Source organism: Esox lucius, chromosome 10 (genome assembly GCF_011004845.1).
Source record: "Esox lucius isolate fEsoLuc1 chromosome 10, fEsoLuc1.pri, whole genome shotgun sequence".
Lineage (NCBI taxonomy): Eukaryota > Metazoa > Chordata > Actinopteri > Esociformes > Esocidae > Esox > Esox lucius.
In genome coordinates this window covers 15513698-15536431 of record NC_047578.1, presented here as the reverse complement: position 1 = coordinate 15536431, position 22734 = coordinate 15513698, and the positions used below count along the sequence as shown (strand labels likewise).

General features: G+C 42.0%; 1 protein-coding gene across 3 annotated transcripts in view; it reads right to left on the bottom strand.

The window, feature by feature from the left end:
• Nucleotides 1-4326: 4326 nt before the first annotated feature.
• Nucleotides 4327-22734, bottom strand: part of col22a1 (collagen, type XXII, alpha 1) — a 47779-nt gene continuing 29371 nt past the window's right edge. For all 3 annotated transcript variants that reach the window (XM_010873587.3, XM_020049984.2, XM_020049985.2), the window contains 40 exons: nucleotides 22395-22448; nucleotides 21882-21935; nucleotides 21706-21759; nucleotides 21534-21587; nucleotides 21228-21281; nucleotides 20808-20852; nucleotides 20331-20393; nucleotides 20158-20211; nucleotides 19671-19712; nucleotides 19426-19458; nucleotides 19064-19117; nucleotides 17911-17964; nucleotides 17691-17744; nucleotides 17416-17469; nucleotides 17238-17291; nucleotides 16611-16715; nucleotides 15929-15973; nucleotides 15273-15350; nucleotides 15148-15183; nucleotides 14947-15045; nucleotides 14644-14679; nucleotides 14421-14534; nucleotides 13867-13920; nucleotides 13609-13716; nucleotides 13407-13460; nucleotides 13155-13208; nucleotides 12924-12977; nucleotides 12687-12740; nucleotides 12533-12577; nucleotides 11919-11972; nucleotides 11773-11826; nucleotides 11536-11589; nucleotides 10918-10989; nucleotides 9233-9268; nucleotides 9032-9076; nucleotides 8761-8940; nucleotides 8538-8604; nucleotides 8263-8445; nucleotides 7971-8048; nucleotides 4327-7794 (listed from right to left, as the gene is read on the bottom strand). In XM_010873587.3, coding sequence (XP_010871889.2) covers nucleotides 7601-7794; nucleotides 7971-8048; nucleotides 8263-8445; nucleotides 8538-8604; nucleotides 8761-8940; nucleotides 9032-9076; nucleotides 9233-9268; nucleotides 10918-10989; nucleotides 11536-11589; nucleotides 11773-11826; nucleotides 11919-11972; nucleotides 12533-12577; nucleotides 12687-12740; nucleotides 12924-12977; nucleotides 13155-13208; nucleotides 13407-13460; nucleotides 13609-13716; nucleotides 13867-13920; nucleotides 14421-14534; nucleotides 14644-14679; nucleotides 14947-15045; nucleotides 15148-15183; nucleotides 15273-15350; nucleotides 15929-15973; nucleotides 16611-16715; nucleotides 17238-17291; nucleotides 17416-17469; nucleotides 17691-17744; nucleotides 17911-17964; nucleotides 19064-19117; nucleotides 19426-19458; nucleotides 19671-19712; nucleotides 20158-20211; nucleotides 20331-20393; nucleotides 20808-20852; nucleotides 21228-21281; nucleotides 21534-21587; nucleotides 21706-21759; nucleotides 21882-21935; nucleotides 22395-22448 — 2730 coding nt within the window. In that variant the 3' untranslated portion in view covers nucleotides 4327-7600. The remainder of the gene's footprint in view (nucleotides 7795-7970; nucleotides 8049-8262; nucleotides 8446-8537; nucleotides 8605-8760; nucleotides 8941-9031; nucleotides 9077-9232; nucleotides 9269-10917; nucleotides 10990-11535; nucleotides 11590-11772; nucleotides 11827-11918; nucleotides 11973-12532; nucleotides 12578-12686; nucleotides 12741-12923; nucleotides 12978-13154; nucleotides 13209-13406; nucleotides 13461-13608; nucleotides 13717-13866; nucleotides 13921-14420; nucleotides 14535-14643; nucleotides 14680-14946; nucleotides 15046-15147; nucleotides 15184-15272; nucleotides 15351-15928; nucleotides 15974-16610; nucleotides 16716-17237; nucleotides 17292-17415; nucleotides 17470-17690; nucleotides 17745-17910; nucleotides 17965-19063; nucleotides 19118-19425; nucleotides 19459-19670; nucleotides 19713-20157; nucleotides 20212-20330; nucleotides 20394-20807; nucleotides 20853-21227; nucleotides 21282-21533; nucleotides 21588-21705; nucleotides 21760-21881; nucleotides 21936-22394; nucleotides 22449-22734) is intronic.

Genomic DNA, 22734 nt, shown 5'->3' with positions numbered 1-22734 from the left:
CAGGTTTGCACACACTGCAGCAGACTTTCAGCTACCTCCAAAGATTTTCTATTGGGTTCCGGTCTGGAGACTGGCTAGGCCACTCCAGGACCTTAAGATGCTTCTTACGGAGCCACTCCTTAGTTACCCTGGCTGTGTGTTTCGGGTCGCTGTCATGCTGGAAGACCCATCCATCTTCCCCTCAATACAGTGCAGTCGTCCTGTCCCCTTTGCAGAAAAGCATCCCTAAAGAATGATGTTTCCACCTCCATGCTTCACGGTTGGGATGGTGTTTTTTGGGTTGTACTCATCCTTCTTCTTCCTCCAAACATGGCGAGTGGAGTTTAGACCAAAAAGATCTATTTTTGTTTCATCAGACCACATGACCTTCTCCCATTCCTCCTCTGGATCATCCAGATGACTATTGGCAAACTTCAGATGGGCCTGGACATGCGCTGGCTTGAGCAGGGGGACGGTGCATGCGGGGACCATTCCATTTTCTAATAATTGCGACAACAGTTGTTGCCTTCTCACCAAGTTGCTTGCCTATTGTCCTGTATCCCATCCCAGCCTTGTGCAGGTCTACAATTTTATCCCTGATGTCCTTACTCAGCCCTCTGGTCTTGGCCATTGTGGAGAGGTTGGAGTCTGTTTGATTGTGTGGACAGGTGTTTTTATGCAGGTAACAAGTTCAAACAGGTGCAGTTAATACAGGTAATGAGTGGAGAACAGGAGGGCTTCTTAAAGAAAAACTAACAGGTCTGTGAGAGCCGGAATTCTTACTGGTTGGTAGTTGATCAAATTCTTTTGTCATGCAATAAAATGCTAATTAATTATTTAAAAATCATACAATGTGATTTTCTGGAATTTTGTCCTCTACATGTTGTGTAAGTAGGAACATCTGCAAAATCGGGAGTGTATCAAATACATGTTCTACCCACTGTATGCAGCATAAGTGCTAAATGCAGCTTTGCCATGTTTAGTTTGGACTCTGGACTCTACTAGCTGATCTGAGCTTTCTACAAACAGCTTCGGAAAAAATTCCACTGCACCTTTTTCTTTTCTTTCCAAAAGTCGAAAAATAAGGTTTTGAGTGAGGAGCAGAGGGGGTAAAATTAAGAGACCACTGCAAATTGAACGCTTCTATTCCTCACTCAAAACTTTCCTTTTCAACGTTTTGAAAGTGCAGTGGTGTCTTAATTTTTTCCGGAGCTGTAGATATCCCATTCAGTTAGAAGGGCTATAACCCTCGAAAGTTCCAGAATGGAATGAAATGGCAAACATTTTGGTTAGGGTGAAATCCTAACCAGTCTAATTAGAACGAATGGCAATACTAAAACATTTTCTGATATTAGTAAACAAGAAACCAGGCAAGCCTATTTCAGCTGGCCTGCAATACAAAGAGTTGCCATCTCGAGATTCGAACACGTGTCGCCCAGGTGAAAGGTGACGTTAATCTCTACACCACGGAACTGTACATTTGCCGGCTGTCAGTATAGTCTCTTGTCTCTATCCTGAACAAATCCTCTTTTGCCACTGGCTGTTTTAATAGTTAATTGGCCATTCGTGAATGACATTGATACAGTTAAACTGACTAACGTTTCTTGCTATGTTTACCTCCACCACAAATAGCGTCTATGTATGCCGTTTGCCACTGGCCATTTTAACAACAGTCATTAGAATTTAACAATTGCTAGAGAATCTGCCAAAGCGATTTCATTTCATGGCATAAGAACATTTTTTTTTCTTGCATGGAAAAACAACATACTTTTTTCTTTCATTCGTGAATGACATTTATACAATAACTATCAATAAAGGTGACGATAACTAACTTTTTCCTTTTTCCTTTCCATTAATAAATGACGTTGCTCTCAATAGCTTTGAACTAGGGTCTTCTACAGGAGAGGAACTGTCTTTAACCACTACGCCACAGCATTACACGTTCCAGCAGTTTCTAGACTCCCTTGAGGATTGTGTTAAACTGACTAAAGTTTCTTATTAAGTTTACATCCTCCATAGCGTCTATGAACTGTATTGCTTTTGCCACTGGCCGTTTTAACAGCTAATTAGCCAGCAATAGTCTTACCAGTATCTACTAACATCCTAGGAATAATCATAAGAATTGAGAAATTTCTAGCGAGACTGAAGATGAACTTTTCCATGCCAGAAACAGTCGCAATATAACCATATACAGTTTCAGTTAAGGCTTACTATAACGTGACTACTGTACGTTAAGCCAGCAAATGTGTTGTCTATCCTGACCCAAAACAGATGCAAGGATGCGTACTTCAAAAATTCACCAGAAACAGTCGCACTATAACCATAAACTGTTTTATTTCAGGCTTACTCTAATGTAGATACTAACGGTTTTAGCCAGCAAAGTTTTCGTCTATACGGAATAATTCATAATGCGTACGTTACCTATAGTTTACAAGTCCGCTTCTCCAACCACTATTCTATTTAATAAGGGGCAGTCAGTCAGTCAGTCACTCACTCAGTAAGAGATATTCACTCTTCTTAGCCGGCTCCGCTTACGTGGTCCGGCAAAATGAGTAAGGTCTGTGATATAAGTTGTTCTTAACTTCAGCCTCCCGGACCCAGACTACTGCTGGTTTTCATATTAGCCCTGTAATCAGAAACGATTTAGACCTGGGACAACAGGTGAATGCAATTCACTGAAGGGTAGAATAGAAAACAAGCTGTACTCTGGTTCTCCAGTCTCTGAGTTAAGAACTTTTTTAAATACTGTATCTCAATCTTTGCTTTCGTGGAAGGCTGACACTACATAATATAACCAATAACCAGTTACATTACCATCGAAGTCCATCCATAGTACAGTACCTTCAACTAATTTCTGCCAGTGTATCAATGTTGATTGACAGGAAGCACTTGGAAAGTTGTTAAGAACTTTTTAAATGGGATGTTGGCAGTTATCAGTATAATAAATAATTAATCCAAAAGTGGTTAGCACAAGGTATGATGCTTGACATAATATAATGGTCATTTTTATTTGTCAGGCATTGGGACTCGTGGATCAAACTGAATAATTGACCCATATTTCCCTCTATGTTTGTTCTAGTAATGTAATTATTTTACTTGGATCTACAAACATGTTCAAATCAGTAGTCTCTGGAAAACAGGAATGCGGTATGATGCCCACAGGCTGTTTTATCAACCAAAATGTTAGCTGACTACCAGTGGGGATACGAGGATATGAAGTCATTAGTTGCACTACACAAAAAAGCCTTACAAATGAATAGTTGGTGCTAAAAATTACTACAGACATTCCAAAAGCAGAAGAGTCTGTGGAACAAGGAGGTAGGTGTATTTTTGCTCTATGATGCACAGAAGCCAATCTACAAAAATAACTAAGCACAGTACACTGGTGGAATATGGAAAATACTGAATAATAAAATTGGCTTTTTTTTTTTTGAGGGGGATATAAAATAAGCAATGCAAAACACTTTTGGAAACGGTTTTGTAGAATCTGCTTTTATGCACCATCACACTAACGGTACTTTCATTGTCATATCAAATACTAATTTTAAAACAATGGTGTGTTAACTTTGCACAAACTGGAATTTTATCAAAAATATATAGTTAGCCCTCAAAGATGGATTATTACACAGAGTCTAAGTGTTTGATAGTGTTCCTATTAATGCATTCCAGCTATTAATCTAAGCCTGTCCTCCCCAATTAAGGAGACACCAGCCTCCTGTGTGCTGACGTCTCTAGGGTAGTCTGGCCTACTGTTGCCTGGATACTGAGAGTGGAAAGTCAACATCCCTTCTTCTTAGTCCACACCAGAGATTTATTTATTGATTCAATATGACCTTTAGACTGCTGCAGGCTGGACCTAGCCTCCTGTCTTTCTCCTCCTACTCCTCCTCTTTCTCCTCCTCCTCTCAACAGCTATTTGTCATCAAAGGTCTCACCATGAATCTACTGCGATCTGACAAAATTATAGGTTGTCCATACAACAATTAACATACAACAGTTGCTCAATGGATGATTTTAAACGGAAAACCAAATTAGCAATGCAAATTTAAATATTTAACAGAAGAACAGATCTTACTTAATATGCAAATGATGTCACAAGACAATTATGGTTTCAAAAGGTCTGTGGCAGTTCCTGTTGACATTCAATTGTAGCTACAGTATGGACTTGTCAAATGCCTACAGGAGCAACTGATGAATCAGCTGGTTGTTTTAGACATAAGGAAACAAGAGAAGCGGGACACCTACAATAGCAATGGTGAACACAATTCATACTTGCACTTACAGGAGGACACAGGAGGATTACTCACAAAAAAAGAAAGACTTTTCTATAAAATGTATCTTTTCCAGTTTTTATTTTTATTACATGACTCAGTATATACGTAATATAGCTTTCCAATATGTACATATATACCAACCACTAATTTAGGATTTTTTAGCACCAATCTTATAAGAAAAACAGGTAAGGATTACCATTGTAAAACATTTTTTATCATTGCACATATGGTAGGTTATTGGTAATTCAAACTGTGAATAATTTAACAGTATAATTTAACAAGAACCCTAAATCAGTTACACACAGTTTTGAATAATCACAAATGTATATGAAATGAGGAAACAAGCCAAACAAACAATTAGAAAACTAGCACTGTATGAATTATTTACTATTGGCAGCTGGAACGAAACATCAGACATTCTAATACTCATATGAATGGGTAACTAGTATATTAAATTGACAAAATTCAAAAAACTATTCCCATTTACCATGTCTAGGTACTATTTGGCATTCCGGCTTCAACTGTACCTAAGAATTAGTCATTTCTGTATCAAGAAAATCCCGATAACAACAAGTTCACACATCTATATGTGTGTGCCTGTGTTTGCTACAGATCAAGGATTTAATTGGGTTCAGTACAAAGGTCAGTGAGGCGACTGTATGTTTAGCATGACAGTTTGGATGTATTTCAGTGAAGTTGCCTGAAGTTCATATGGCCAAATAGTATTTTTAGTGGGGCTGTTGGACTGGCTTCTAAAAGACTGTGGGTTGTTCTTAAGCTGTTCCAGAAACCGATAATGTATACAGGCTCAGCGCAACATAGACTAGAGTGCAATAGAGTGCTCTGAGGATGTTAACCCACACCCTGAAAAGGTATATTGTTTGACAAATGTGGATGCATCTGATCATTTCAACACTACTCAACCATAAAGGTAATCTAATTTCAAAAAATAAAGCCTTCCCCAAAAATGTGTACACATCTACACAGATTATCCTATAATATAGCTGAAATTAGAAAGGATGTGCTCCAAAACAGAAAATCCTTTCAGAGTAACAGAGGGTCGATCTTAACAGAAACATCAAAAAGGTGGTTTTGTCTTAACCACAGGTCAACACATCATGGTCAAACATAAAAAGTTCTCAGAGGCAAAGGTGGAGTTGTTCAGCTGCAATGCCAGATGTCAGTGTTTGGCGATTGGCAAACACAAAACACTGCCTTTGAACAAAAGAACACCAGACAACCTTGGAGTGGTCATTGTGGTGAGCGGGGCCGAACATGCAAGAAACTGCAAAAAACGTCACAGTTCAAGGCAGTTCCGGAAAGGACGAGTGGGCAAAAGGTCCATTCATGCAATGAAAGAGACTGTGGCAGTTAATAAAATCCTACCTGAAGCTATTTCTGCTACAGATTTCTGTATGCTTTTATGAAACCATTTATAAATCAGATTTTTCAGTGTTATTCGTCAAATGATAAATAATGTCAATAATGTTAAAAGGGAGATCAGATATCACTACGTCAAAATTCTAAAGAGGAAGCTTATCAGGGTGTGTATTTCCTCACAGCACTGCACAGAATACCTATTTGGTGACATTGTGTAACCTCTATATGTTAACATCTTGTATTTCCTTGAATTGTTTTCTAATCCGGAATAAAGTCTGTTGGTTTTTTGTTTTCACTGACTCTCGACTCGTCTTGTGAGTTTCAGAGAGGTTGTGTTTGGGCCATCCATGGAAATAAGTAGAGTGAGGAAACATGACACTCACTAACCTGACTGATCAGTATAAACCCAGCAAAGTAGGAGAACACTTCAATGTAGTACAGTAATGATGGATGTGACCAATGTCTATTTGAGTCACTGTGTATCCAGCCTGCTTGTGCCAGAAAGAGACTGGATAATAAACAGGAAGAAGTGGCAGGTTGGCCAGAAAGACACCATAGAGATGGATAGAAGACTTGAACATGGACAGCACCCTTAAAGGTCCTTTTTAAAGGCAATGTTTAAAGTAGTCTACAGGGTTGGAATTCTGACATCTCTCCTGATATCTCGGTTGGTCACCTGATCACAAATCCAAAGAATTATAACAACACTGACTACTATAACAAGGAGATGGCCTCAAAAGAGCTGCAAGTCAAACTGGCAACATTTGACTAATGCTGGAGGCCTGTTATTAATTGGATTTACTTAGTCAATTGGACAGGATGCTCACCTTCTCACCTCCTTTAAGGAGAGGCAGGGAAGTGTGCGTGAACAAAAGTCATTTTTAGTATATGTATTTGAAATAACGCCGCCCGTCGGGAATTTGACAAATGATGTTAAATGTATGCTTGTTTTTCTCCCCCAACAACCCAAAAGCTAATTTAAAGAGGACGTGGCAGTATTCCGCAGTAGGATACACGAGTGGACTCAATGAAAGATGGCTATCGAGGACGGTAGAACACTTCAGTTTGCCTGCTAACAAATAGGCATCTCATCAACCGCTCAACCAGTTAGGTATCGCTCACGGTGAAGAGGACAGAGTTTTGCCCAATGGAGAAAACGCCCAAAATATGAGGTTTAGTACCTTTAGTACCTAACACTGCACACACCGGCAATAGTTGCTGTGCCAAATGGCTTAGGTACTGATGCTGTGTCTTGTTTGGAGCTCTGAGACAACGCTAAACCATATAGTCAACATCCTAACAAGAGTTCTGGCACAGCAACTATTGCGGAGTTCTCTGTGAGATGAGTATTCTGCCTGAACATTTGTGACTAGTATGTTGAAAGTTAAATCTAATGCTCAACCCATTCCATGTTGAGAACTGGAGACACTTTAATAAGACACTGTACAGTCAGTTGAATGGTGCTGAAACTGTTGCTCTACATACCACAAATGGGTACAAATATGCTGCCACATTACAGCCTCACTGTAAGCATAACGGTACTTGCCGGTCTTCTATATGATCCTTCAAGCCGAGAACAGCGACAGGCCATCTTAGTTGGATAAGTTACCACATTCTTGACATTATTAAATATCAGTCACCCCCCCCCCCCAAACCCCCCCAACAAAAACAACATTCTGACCGGCAAGCAGGCAGCACGCATCTCTTGTTCTCCTTCCAAACTGAGGAGTTTCCCCCTTTAAAGAAAAGTGATTGGTTCGTCCCAATACATCCCAGTTCATAAATAGCTGTACTTTCAGCTCTTTGGCTGCATCCCAAATGGCACCACCTTCTTTAGATAGTACACTACCTTTAACCAGGGCCCATATAAGACCTTAGGACTGCTATATGGGCCTTGGTCAAGAGCAGTGCACTATGTAAGTAATAGGGTGCCATTCTGGATGTGGCTTTTGTCTGTTTCTGTCTCTTTAAGTCCCTTTGGTGTTCTTAGTGTGGGGGCGTGATCCTAAGCTGGCATAGTATGCGCACTGGGTGGGGTCACACTGTCCTGGGGGTCCGGGGGGGCCCATTTGGCCATGGGGGCCCGGGTTCCCCGGCTCTCCCTGAGCTCCAGCTGCCCCGGGCTGCCCGTCCTTACCATAGCCAGGCATGCCTGCTGGACCTAGGGAAAGAAACAGCAGTCACATTAAATGGCAAAGGGGATGGAAAATGAGTGAATCAGTCACAGTACATAGTGCAGCCGCTTGGGGTTTCAAGATGGATACAGCCAATTATCTGTCTGGTAGCGACAGAGACATTCCATTGATATACTGCTGTAATTGAGGAAAGGCACTTTACCTATAGGTCCAGCGGGTCCAGTCTCTCCTCTCAGGCCAACTCCATTTTCCCCCTTCTCTCCTCGGGACCCTTTCTCACCTGGATGTCCCGGAGAAAAAACATATGGGATGCTTTATCAGGACCTGAATCAACACTGTTATCAATGGATGGCAGAAATGGGTCCGCTGGGTACATTGAAAATCTGAAAACCAATCATGCAGTGGATTGAGTAGATTACACTCTGTAATAGAATGCCCTTACAGTGTCTGTATGTGTGAACCAAGTGGGACCGATAACAATGGGACCCAATTACCTTTAGGACCCATTGGTCCCCTCATGCCGTCGCCTCCGCTCTGCCCAGGCATGCCAGGCTCTCCCGGGGGTCCAGGGCGACCATCATTTCCATCTTTACCAGAGGGCCCTGGAGGTCCCGGCCGACCTACAGTGCTCTTCACATGGGCTGGCTGGATCTGTGCCATGATGTACGCCATTTTGGCTGAAAATGGAACACACATTTCTCATAACTCAGAAGGGGTCAAACAAACGTTTCAGATTGCTCCAATGTCTCCAACAATGTGACAGTCTCACCATCTAAAGCTCTGGCTAGTTCCTCCTGGATGAGCCTTCGCATAGTTTCTAGTGATGTTGACTCTCCCTGTAGAAGGAGAAATAAGCCTGTGTGATGCAATCGATTGGAAAATTTACAGTAGCTTTTCACTGTGACTGGATTTAAACCATATTCCTCTGAGGACTAGTTCATACCTGGATGTTAACTCTAGGAAAAAATGCTAGTCTTTAGGTCACCACTCACCCGTGGTCCTGGTTGTCCAGGATTTCCAGGGGATCCCTGAGGTCCGCTGGGTCCCATTTCTCCTGGGGGCCCAGACATGCCCATCATTCCTGTGTGGCCTTTACGGCCTGGGGGGCCTGGGTTACCGGGCATACCCGGATCTCCCACAGAACCCTTATCTCCTTTCCCGCCTGCGATGCCCTTTAAAGACATTCGACCAAACCCCCTCAGAGAACATACAAACAACGTTTGTTTAGGCCCACCGGTTGGGCAGGGTTCAGTACGCACTTACCCTCTCGCCCTTGACACCTCGTTCTCCTGCTCTGCCTGACATGCCCTGTTAAACAGACAGTGGTTTTATGTACTTCACCTTTTCCATGTTGTATCTAGTCCAGTGTAATAACGGTGTATACGGCTAATAGAAATGTAATAACAAAAGAAATCGATCAACTAGACAAACAACTATTCAAATCCATCCATCACTGAGTCTTACCTGTTTCCCTTCAGGGCCGACAGGACCAGCAGGCCCCTAAGGAGATGAGTGGAGACATGTATTAATATAAATGTTTGGTCCACTCCCAACTGCTCGCGTCACCACTTGCGTCATCAGCTAAGACTGTTCCAGAAGGACTGGTCGGATCAGAGTGGGAGGCACGACTTGCTACTGTATATACAGCAGGCAGGTAGACATTGAGACATTCGGTTACTGTTCGGGTGAACGTTAAAATGCCCAAAATGAGCGACCGTATCGACTTATCGTCGATAATCGCTGGTACCTGGTTCACAGGTTTCAGTACCTCAGATAGCAACAGCCTGGGGTTTACCAACAAAGGTGCGACAACTAAATCCCCAACACCCAACAAAGAGCGGTATTAGTGGAGAAATAAAAGCCTGGACTGACGAATCCGGATTCAATTCACTTAAAGCTGCTACCTGCGCAGTTCCAAGACCAAAAACCCATTACAACATCTTAGAAGGGAGATGGAATTGCATTAATCTGCCACTGTCCTATTGGCAGCGCTTGCGCCAACATATAGAACTTTGACAACATATCGTAGAATCCATACCCACAAGAATTCAGGATGTTCTGAACGAAAAGTGCTCCGATCCGGTACTTGACGGCTGAACCTAATAAACTGATCATTGGTCACTGGCATACTGTAGTTTGATTAGAGATATGGTTTTCTCTAAAAGGTGTAGAGATTTCCCCAAGGCCACTATCCAATGCTCATTTGTTAGAGACAATAAAAAGGAATGGATGTAGCTTTGTGAGGCATAAACAAACCCCACTCTTATACAGTTGAGAAATGTTATGCTACAATGCAAGTAATTAATCTGGAGAAATATTTTAAATCAAATTAACGGCAAGGCCATGGTTAAAAAACAAGCTGCTCAAATGAACTCGTATATATGAAAAATGTCTACTGTAGCAACTTTGTGATATCCATATTCAACAACAAGCTTAGCTGTCTGTTGTATGCCCTATGCTACAATAACCTGTCCATGCAAAAGTAAGCTTGAATACTCTATGATTTAGCCTAATGTTTCTATCAGTGCTTTATTAGGTCAGGCCTACAGTATATTCATTTTATGTGCGTGATTCAAAGTGAGCTACTGTTTTCTCATTTGCCTGTGATTACGCTGTGTTTGATGAGGTCAAGTTGTCATGCCAGCCTTGGTAAGCTAGGAAATTTGTGCATATTCCAGGGCATAGCTGGTGTCTGGCCGATGAGCTGAATCATGACTCTTATGACCTCTTTAAGCAAATGGGATTGAATCGTTTTCTTTCACTTGCACTTTCTCTGTCTCTATCATGTAGGCTATAGAAATGGTTATTTCATCATGTGCTTGTGCTGTTACTGTAGTCTCTGACAGGTTTTTCAACAATGCGGTGTGGTAAAGGAGTTGTGTAGTTGTGCAAATTACTTGCCAATGACGAAGGCGCTTGTTTCTCACAGGAAATGTGTGAAGTATTCAGTTGTGTTTCCAGGGTTGTGTTTAATGATTGCACAAATGTTCACTTCAGTGTGTCAGTGTCGTTTTTTTGGTCCAGCCATATTTACTTGCGCCTTTCCTTATGAATATTTGTATCTAAGCCATTTTGAAGGACTAGGAAGTGTAACTTAGCAAACAGGTATTTAAGTAACATATTGTCCAAAAGGACAACTCTCTACTCACCGCTGGTCCCTTGGGCCCACTAAAACCTGGCAGTCCTGGGCTCCCAGGTTCTCCTTTGGCTCCAGGCTGACCCTGTAACAAACATAGGACTTTCATATACCTCAGTCCTACTGTTGTCATACTGCAGCTGACCAATCACAGGGAAGCCTCTCATTTGGAAAGGTAGGTTGACATTCTCATTTCTGCCACGACCTGGGAGCAATTAGGTTCAACTGCCTTCGCAGGGACAGATCCATCCCCCTTCAGGGATGTGATCTAGCAACCTCACGGTAACTGGTCAGATGATCAAACTGCTAGGCTACCTGCCAAACCCAATTGTGTGAGAGACTGGGTGAGATTAATACAATGTTTACCTAAGGTTTATACAAACCTTGCTTTGATTAAAGGTCCTTCTCATAAAACATATTGCGGTGAGAGATTAAACCGCTTCAAGTTATTCTTATTTTTATTTACAAGGGGCGTGGTCTAGCCAGCTGAAGTGTACCAGCCAATAAGTAAAGGAAAGCTGCCCTGTTGGCTAAATACAAACAGCATTTCGCTGCATGTTTCTGTTTTTACTGTCTCCAATGTTACGAGCAATTATGAATGTATAGAACTTAAAAGACATTATTCACTCACTGGAGCACCAGGGGCTCCTGACTTCCCTGAAGGTCCTGGTTCACCAGGTTTACCCTTGAGAGCAAGAAAGAGTGGGGAGAGAGTGCAAGAAAGACACGATGAGGAGAGAGTGAGATCCATTTAGACATTCATGTCTCTTCCCGTCAACATCAATCTGCCAGTTTGTCATTGTGGTTCATCTCATTCTCTGTACTGAGAGTCAGAAAAGGACATGTCTACATTATAAAGGTGACGTACATTCTCCCCTCTCTGGCCAGCGAGGCCTTCCGGTCCAGGAGGTCCAATATTTCCCTTCACAAACAAACACAAGGTGAATATGTTATGTCATCCTGTATGTCGATCATTGCAGAGTAATGATTGGTTATATAGGTATTCTCACTCACATCCTGGCCGGGTTTCCCCTCCGGCCCCACACGTCCTTCCGATCCTTCCTCACCCTGATTGGTTGAAGAAACATAATCAATCCAACAATTCAAATCACGGTAAGCCTGGTTTTCCCTAATACAGCTCTGAGGAACACACTTTGGTTATATCTGAAGGGTCTCCAAGTGGTCAGATCTACTACTATTAGAGCTAAATTCAGTCCAAATGACATCTGCTCAGCAGCATCCATGAGGGTGATGTGGATGTGAAAAGGAACATGGGACATAACAGACACAATGCAGAATGCACAGTGGGATGCATAGTCCCGCTGTGGACGGTACAGGCTAGAGGGGATGGGAGATTGGCACAGTTCCTCAGTGGCTCAGGGGGCACAGCAACAAGGCACACTATTGGCCACACTATAATTGGTCACACTATATTAAGACATGCTATTGGTCACACTGCTGTGGAGGATGTATCCTAGGACTAAGGGCTGAGGTGATTAAATGGAACCGGGCATGTGTCACAGTTTTACAAGTGATATGACTGACCTTGACAGACTAAGGAAAACATGCCCCTAACGTTCCTACTCGACACTTTACGGCCTAGTTAACTAATGTGTCAGCAAACTGACCTTTGACCCTGGTGGTCCTGGCTCTCCTCGGTGACCTTTAAAGCCCTGTGTGGGGAAAAGAACAATCCACATGAATTGCGCCAAGTGACTGTCAAATTATTTATGAATAAGCCACAGTTAAAAAGAAATCCTTTCCACAGGTTGAATTACTAACAGGCATTCCTCTGAGACCTGGGGGCCCGGGTGGTCCTGGCTCCCCTTGTTTACCCTGAAATGACAACACACAGAGTTAGATGACACCCACCATGGGAAAATACAGCAGGGTCATATACTATATAGAAGATAGCACTACCATGACGTGACGTGCAAAATATATCCCTGAAAACAAAGACCCAACAAGACATACAGAATACCCTGGGAATATAAACAGGCCATAACATGGTTTGCTCACAGGTTCTCCTTGTTCTCCTTGGCGGCCATCCTTGCCCATTTTACCCATTTGACCCTGTGGGACAAGGTAATTCAGCATTTAGACCTTTGGATTATAATTCAGATAAGATAAGATAGTAAGAGAGGTTATTAGCAAGAATGAGAGGTTATAGTGGGATTGCTCATATCAATACAATGATAAGCCCTTAACAGATCCTGTCTATTCCATCACAAAATGGACACTGTTTCTCACCATTAAGCCTGGTAGACCTGGTGGTCCCTGAATTCCCTTCAACCCCTCCTTGCCCTTTGTGGTTTTGAAAACAAAACACAAAATAGTTCCACAGTTATGAATGTGAAATATCCACAACAACACTGAGAATGAATGCCCACACTGAGTTCAGTTGATCTCCAAGGCCAGTTGGTGGTAGGAGGCCAGCATGAAAGTGATGACAAATATTGTTCCATACTGTCTGGGAATAAAACACATTGACAACGTCCTGACCTTTTCCCCAGGGGATCCTGGGGGCCCAATGGAGCCGGGTTGACCGTCATTACCCTGCGGAGAGACACAAAGGGAAGAGTTGAAAGAGACATATTCTCCTGATGTGACTTTAGGACTACGTGATACAGCACAGAGAGCTATGACGAAGGGTTACTAAAACAGACAGTGAGGGAGTTGAGAGATTATGGCCGCAGGTACTCACAGGATTACCCATGACGCCAGCAGTTCCGGGACGGCCAGGCGGTCCAGGGTGCCCGTTTTCACCTTTTTCTCCAGGTCCCCCTTGGGGTCCTCTATCGCCTTTTACACCCTAGGGTACAAATAACACATAAAAAACAAACGTCAATGACTTATATGACTTTTACGTGGCAGGTGACATAATAAACAAACCACGGAAGGTTTTTAGGATGTTACTCAGTTTACGGTGTCTTATATGTCGATGATGTAGACGAGGACTTGCCTTTTCTCCACTGGGTCCCGCGGGTCCAGGAGGCCCAGGCTGGCCTGCCGGGCCCTGCAAAGAAAACATACCAGACACATCATCAGTGTGCTTCGCTGGACCACTGAAGGCTGTCTCTTTACATGCCTCTGTCAGCTCCGGTATCTCTCCCTTGCTCTGACCCGCTGTGCTTCCCCCGCTCAACCACTCACCATCTCTGCTTTTCCTCATCTCCAGCTCTCTAAAAATACCATCAGCATTCATGTCTCCAGGTCCTAATCAATCACTGTATCCTTCCAGAGGACAGGAAGCCTAACGATGCTGAAAGAGAAAGGCTGTTTCCTCCCACGCCAGGTCAGTCTAAAACCTTGTGAAGGATATGGGAAGCTCCTTCCACTTCTCTGTTTGATGCGCATTGTCCTTCTGTGAGGAGCTTTGCAGTACTTTGAGCAAGAAGACGCAGTATGGATTTGATCGCGTTTATCATATTTTAGCTTGTTTACTGTATCTCCTAGTAATGGCTACATGTATCATGGGATAGATGGGATATCATTGTCCTGTAACTTTTCCCTTACTTGGTACCCATCCTGTCCATTTTTCCCTGGAGGTCCTGTTGGCCCCTTCTCTCCTGGTGTCCCTGGCAGACCGGTCTGTCCGGGGGGTCCAGCTGGGCATTCCGAACACACGTCCTGAAGGACAAGGAAAAACACTAGTCTTTCAATTATCTGTCAGCCTCAGGAAATATCACTGAACTAGATGGTGGTAATGTTACTGTTGTAATGGTGCTCGCCTCTGTACCTTCAGATTCAAATCAGACAAGTCTGCTGGTGCTCCCTGAAAAAGAAGGTGTATGTTAGTTTGGTCCATAAGTGTACAAAGGTCAATAAATTAGTTAACATAGTCACATTGATGGTCACATCATGCATTTGATTACAACCACAGACTTTGCCAATCCTGTATGTCTGTGCAGTGACAAAGGAAGTGGGTTCTCTCAGGTTTGCTCTGTTTTTGGGACATTCCCACAGCCAGGCACTGTCAGCGCTGTGGGTTCGATTCCCATGGATGGGTCATACTGCTGCTGAAATGAATATTTTAACATACTGGCTCTCCTGGGGACCCTTTATCCCCTGGTCGTCCTGGTATGCCGTTATGTCCCGCCGGCCCGGGAGAACCAGCAACGCCTTGCAGACCTCTCGTGCCCTGAACCAGGAATCAAACAACAATCAGTTGAACTTGCGTTTGAACACAAACTCAATCTATGTTTTCACATTTACTGAGGCTGAGCTGGTAAAATGCATTTACCGGCGGACCGACTGCACCAGTAGGTCCTGGGGGTCCCTGCAAAAGACAAGAATGACCTCAGACATTTTGAAATACATCATCATTGCGTGGCTGTGTGTGTCCATCTGTGCAATGGTTGTCCATACCGGGGGTCCAACTGTGCCCTCTCCTGGAGACCCCCTGTCCCCTGGAAGCCCCTGAAGTCCCGGAGGTCCGGTTTGGCCCTGGAAGACACAGTCAGAACCTTGGTTAATATCCAACAAGACAGCAACTGTTAATGCAATAGCCAATGCCCCTCGAATGATGTGAATGTCCTGTGGTGCTCAATTCCGTCCCGAACGACTGCGGCTATTGTGTTCTGCATGGTGAGATGGACAGTACAAGAATCCAATCAGAAATGGCTGCTTTAGCATTCAGTGTGAGCACCGCAAAGGTCAGCATGGTTTAACAACTGCATCGATGGAATCAGCAGGATGTCCACGCAGGGCCTCTGCTTTACACTAGCCTCAATTAATCAGTCTTTCTGTTCTCTCTCCCCCACATTCTCTCTCTCTCTCCCAATCTCCTGCTCCACAAAAAAGTTGCGGTTGAATCAGTGTGCTGGTCACAGTATTACGGTCACATAAAATTGCTTTTGTGTAAGCAACACTCATTGTTTTCTTCCTAAGCCAGGAAGAAAAAAACACCAGGGAGAATAGAACAGTGCTTGTGCATACCAAACAATTCCCATGGCTTTGATGTTTCCCCCTACCCCTCAAGCCCAAACCCTGCTCCCCCAAACAGAACTTTAAGATGACGTCACCTTCTGCCCAGGCGGTCCTTGTATTCCTTGCTGTCCGGTGTCACCCTACAATAGGACATCACACGTTACACTTCTCAAAGTGGATGATTTAGCATTCGTTTATCAGAAACAGACAATGTTTTTCTAGCATGAACAAACTGTACTGTAGTCCTGAGGGTAACGTCACATGTGCTACCTAGCACAGCATCTGACCGTAGTAAAAAAGTTGCAGCCAGCAGCACCTGTACACATCCCTGCAGAGTTCCTTCAGTAGTTTTAACGCCGGGATGCTTAAAGCGGCTATGTGTTCTGCTTCATCAGCGCCATTACCATACGTCTGTGGAAATCTAGTAAACGCGCCTCGCCGAACGAACAAACATGCCTAGTCAGGTGAATTCACCGTCAAAGCGGTGTGTGTTGGGGGTTGTGTAGCATAAGCATGTCTAGTCATGTTGTAATATGGTCATATTTAAATGAACGGGATGGCTTGCACATGTGCAGCCAACACATGGACACAATGTGAGTGGTGCTTCATTGGAAAGCCTAGGGCTCATTTATCAGTGTGCCAAATCAAACACGGATGCCAGCTTATCAGGAAAAACTCTAGATCCTGGTTACAGTGATCACATGGACAAGAAATCTCATTGACTTTAACAATAGGCTTTAAATGCCTTCTATAGGCACGAGTGCTTCTGTGTCTTACCTTCTGGCCATCCCTGCCCTTTCCTGGTAGGCCAGGTAGACCTTGAATGCCTGCTTCTCCGGGGGGACCCGGGGGGCCTGGACGACCATCCTTCCCTACTTCACCCTAGAACCGATCACCATCAAAGGAATGAGCAAAGTAATACCTTAGCATCAATAACAACACAGTAGCATTGATAAGAACACATTAGCCTTGATGAAAAAATTATTAAGACATTTAGCATCGATATTAACATAGTAGTATTCCTGATGACAAATTAACATTGATTAAACCATATTATCATCAATAATAACATATTAGGACCGGTAATTACATGTTATCATCAATAATAACATATTAGGACCAGTAAATAAATATCATCAATAATAACATATTAGGACCAGTAATTACATATTATCACCAATAATAACATATCAGGACCAGTAATGACATATAATCATCAATAATAACATATTAGGATCAGTAATTACATAGTATCATCAATAATAACATATTAGCACTAGTAATTAAATAGTATCATCAATAATAAGATATTAGGATAAGAAATTAAATATTATCATCGATAATACCATAGTTGGACCAGTAATTACATATCATATTATTTCGCGATTATACAGTTATACTGACCCGCTCGCCTGTTTGTCCAGGTACTCCAGGTGGTCCAATAGTACCAGGGAGGCCCTATATAAATGCAGAGAGACATTCAGTGTGCCAATGATAACGGATTAGCCATGTCCTTGAATGACAACACCTGAATTCAATATTTTGATAATATCCTCAACTTGTCTTTTCTGCAAATACGTACCACGGTGCCAGGCAGTCCACGGGCACCCTGGGTACCCTGCAGTCCCGGAGGACCCTGAGAGACAAACACATGTCATTCTCAACTGCTAAATGTCACAGCATTATCAGATATGTCAGAGGATTATCAGATACGTCACAGCATTATCAGATACGTCACAGCATTATCAGATACGTCACAGCATTATCAGATACGTCACAGCATTATCAGATACGTCACAGCATTATCAGATATGTCACACAACTTCTACACAGCAGTTAGGACCACTCAGAACTAACCGGGTCTCCCTGTCTGCCCATCTCTCCTGTAGGGCCAGTGTCTCCCTTTGGGCCCTGAATTCGAGAGGATAACAAACACACCTGTGAGTCATAATTGACATAGGCTGAAGACAAAATGTGAATTTTTCTAATGGCCAAACTTTACAGTATGTCAATTTTACTATTAATAATGTGTCCATTATTAATGAAGTGTGATAGTATTATTGAGTGAATTGTTTACTTGCGGTCCAGGTGGTCCCCTTAAGCCTTGTTCCCCAGGAAGTCCTCGTTGACCCTTCAGGAAACACAAAGGTTAGTAACATCCCTAGAACCACATTCAACATCAAACTCTTTCATAAGTGTGATTCCTCCAAAACCAAACAAACAACCCAGGGATAATGTCATTTTTACAGTTTTTCTAAAAGCCCTTCAATGAAACTGCAGTCCAGTTGATCGCCATCATAACCAAGTTAGGACAATATTTATTTCTGCAAAACAGTAAATAATTTATCATTGCTTTTGCACAGAATGCACACAGAGTAAACACAACTCCTCAAAAAACGCAAAATGTAGATAATCTCAAACAAGATTAAAGCATTTGGTCCTTTGAATGTGAACCCGCTTCGTACAGAAATTAGCATATAAACTGTGGCATTAATAGAAAGAATACAAAGAATTACAATAGTTACATTACAATGCTATAACACTGTATAGAGTATGTAAAATGTACATATACAGTGTATACCGTACAATGCATGTATACATTTGTTTTGACATCACATTTTCTGCATTATTGATTTGCAATGAACAAAACAGAAAAAGTTCAAACATTTTTGTTTCTCAATTGTCATGCTCATCAGTGGCATTCTTCTGCACTGGTCATCTTTGGTAAATCTTAGTGAAAAAAGAACACAGCCCACACTGTGATATGTTCACTTGCCTTTCATGGTAGGGTCAACAAATGGCACAGACATATAAAAGAGGGTTAAATAGGTTAGTGTAGATTGACAGTTTTTTGGGCCATTGTGTAATGATTGATTTAAATAGCTTTTCATGGGAATACGTGTTGTACATTTTATGCAAGTAGTCAATTTTGTGAAGTGTATTTATTGCTTTGCATTTTGCAAAGAAAATGTGTCATTTTGTCTGACAATGTTTCAGGTTTGGCCTGCAAATTAACTGGTTTGAATAAGTTAATTTTGGTTGGACAAATGTGCTCAAGCAATCGAGAGAAAATGTAGCATAAAACATAGTGCACCTTACTGTATATTCTAGTTAATGTCAGTTTCACCTTTTCTTACCTCTTCTGACATCTAGTGGAATGTATGGAGTATTGCTGAACCCCCCCAAAATGCTCTGATGTGAAATGGTCAGAGGCCCATTTTATAACTTACAACTTCTCCTGATTTTCCCTGCTCTCCCCTTTCTCCTTTCTCTCCTGGAACTCCCTAAAGAGAAAGAAAAAGAGTAAATGCATGTTCAAAAGGTCAAACATTGCTGCACAGTAATATATGTAGCGTTTCTATGACAGGCCACACCATCTGTCGATTTGACCCTTATCTCCGCCAGGACAAAAGATCCTGAAGCTTCAGCACATTTATTTGGCTCTTCACATTTCTCACTGCCAGTCATACATTTTAATACTTCAGGTTTTTACAGATGACATGCAGCCAATGTCGTTTTTAAAAGCCCTTTAAAAATGCTGGACATGCTTTGATACCGGAGAAACTTCTAGAAAACATTTGACAGTACTCACAGGCTCACCGGGCTCAGGAATGATATTGGCCACCTGGGAGGAGAACACGACACAAATATCCTCAAATGACATGTTTCAATTCAGGATGTTGTTGATTGAAGTGTACATGGATGCTTTAACATGAGCACGACAACAATCCGTTTCATTTCACAGATGTACAATTTCATATAATACCTTGTGTTCTTGACCGGAGGTGTTAAGTATAACAGTGGGTTATTTTGATCATTTGCTCCATTCAAACTTACATTTCCTGGTATTCCTGGAGATCCTTTGGGTCCCATGTCACCCTGAGGCAAGACAGTCAGTGTAAATGACCTTTCTACATAATTCCCAGATTTTCCAGAAATCCTTGTTGGTGATTTTCTCATTTCTTTCACTTGTGATAACAAAACAGGATTTCTGGAAAATCTGAAAATTTTTATAAAATACAGACATTTAGTCGCATGGTTGTAGTTAATTAGGCAAAGGGGAGAGGAAGTCTCTGTGACTAATACACTCTGAGGGACCTACAAGCAGTAAATATCTTGAATGCCTCTAAAATTGCTTTCATGCTAATAAGCATTCGCTTATTCAAATTCCTCTTCAAAACAAAACAGTGTAACAAGCAAGAATCGTGTCGGTGTTTTCCTGTCAGAAACCCATTCTACTAACAGACTAGGCCTTTAAAGGATGTTGTGACATACAACATGTGTTACTGCTGATACAAGTGTGAATCGGTCATATCTGGCATACCCTGTCACCCTTGTCTCCCTTTGGCCCGAGAGACCCATCCTTTCCCCGGTCACCCTAAAAAAGGAAAAACACGACATGAAGATAAGGGAACACAGAGATTTAGATGCCAACTGCTACTGGAAAATTCACATTCAGCTTTGTGGCTTTATCTATGGCAGTGAGATCAAAATCACCTGTCCTCCTTTCTCTCCCATTGGTCCAACAGCACCTGGTGGTCCGGTTAAACCCTCTTGTCCCTGTAACAAAGATGTAAGTGGTTGATGCACTTTGTGACAACTGCTGATGTAAAACGGGCTTTATAAATACAATTGATTGATTGATTTGCATAGCAAATAATGATTTCAGGTAATAGACAGATATTTTTAATGAATAGAATGATTTTGGGTGACGTATACTTTAAATGGGTAGAATGATTCTGGGTGACTGCTAATGTTTGTCAGAAAATTATCATTTCTGATGATAAACAGGTATTAATTGAATGAACAAAAAGATCTCAGGTAATAACCAAGTACTAATTAATTTCATTTTTCATATAATGATTTTCGGTGATAAAAGGGCCCCACTTGCAGGCATAGAATGGTTTCAGGTGAAAGAAAAGCATTATTTGAATAAAATGATTTCTGTGATTGACAGGTATATTAGCCACTCACCCTCTCTCCTGGAGGTCCTCTTGGCCCAGGTGGGCCTTCATCACCCTAGAAGGAACACGTTCAGTCATCATGACATCAGAACAGCATCACCTACTGAACAATGGTTTCATACCAGAGTCACTGATCGAATATCTTTAACAATGTCTAGGACACCGATAGGATTAAGATTTCTGTAACACCTTGAAGTTCATAAATTAGCATTCAGACCTTGACCTATAAAGATCCAAGCGCAATAAGATATGGTTAATTCTGGAAACGCACACTGATAAGGTTGTTACCAACTCCATGAATTGAAACACAACGCCATTGATTGAGTTGCACGGCACCAGTCCATGTCCCATTCAAATGTCCCAGTAGCTTAAGTCATATGGACATTTCATAAGTCACCTTTTCCCACACCATGTAAACATTACAGTGTACCTTAGGACCTGGTTTACCAGGGAAGCCATCCACTCCAGGTTCTCCTCTTGGCCCCTACAGAGATTCATGAAAAACCCAGCTTGATAAATATAGGTTTAGACAAGGGTTGACTGTGACATCACTATTTGACAATATTCTTTTTACAACAGCATTGTATGGCACCTGAATGGTCAGTAAAGTTATAATGCCGGCACACTTTCCTCTGATTATAGAATGCAAGATCTTTTGGTACTGTAACTGTCAGGAATAAAACCATGAATTGTTCAATTGGCTTTGAAATAGTAATCACTAGTATCTTATACTGACCTTGGTTCCATCATTTCCTGGAACTCCGTCCAGCCCATCATTTCCAGGTAAACCCTTTCAACAATAAATATGATGTAGGCTTAAGTCTTGGACAACTCAATGTCACATCACATCAGAATATCTCCAACATGTAACATGCACTGGAATTGGGACAAATGAACAGTAAACTTACAGGTTTGCCTGGTTCTCCAGGTTTTCCAGAAAATCCAATCTCACCAGGTAGCCCCTTAGCAGATAAAACAGATCAAATATGGCATTTCCAAATAATTCCATGTCCTTTTTGTGGTGAAAGCTGATAGAAAGTAAAATAAATTTACAAAAAAATATTTTGGGCAGATTCAAACTCACGGGGGGTCCGGTATGTCCCTGGGATCCTTGTAATCCAGGAGGGCCTTGAGGACCCTATAAACAGATCCAGTATTGTTAGAATCCATTTTGAACATCTCAAGTTAGGTACTTCCTATGGCTTCACCCATGAGTGGACTGTAAACATGAAAGGTATATGCACTGTGTATAATAACAATCAGACATGTACATGTTAGTTTTGATCAGTAGGACTGTAAAGTTCATCTACTGTGGTGTATGTGGCTGAACGTCAGTTGGCGTGTATGTGCTGATGTCTAATGGCCTCCGGGTTTTAACTGTGGACTCTTTTCTACTAAACATTCAGTGTCCTGTTTTAACTGATTCACTTTGATAATGTGCAGTTTAACAGTATCATCCATATAGACTGTCAACAACCTCAGTGATGTATTATGGAATGCATCTTTGAAATGATCTGATACTGAAAAACCCAGTTAAGACTACCTCCCCAGCAATGGACTGTATAGCACTCTGAAATAAAACTGTAGGTATTCTTACTGGTGGTCCTGGCAACCCATCAACACCAGGTAATCCACTTTCACCTTTTTTGCCCTTTAAAAGAAAGATACAAACTTTAAAAAGCAGTTCATTTTATAGCCTCATTTTAAAAAGTTGGGGGCAATATTTGAGAGGATCAAAATTCAAACTCGGTGTCTCATGGGTCACACATAAATAGTGACTGACGGAAAGAACTACGAATTCTGAGTTATTATGATGCAAGGTCATTTGTTGATCAGTTAATCAGCAGTTGCCTGCAGTTGTTTTGATCATTTCAAACACTGTCACAGATTTTCTTTGCATCGTTTCTCAACGGGGACAAACAGTTCTGGGTTCTTAA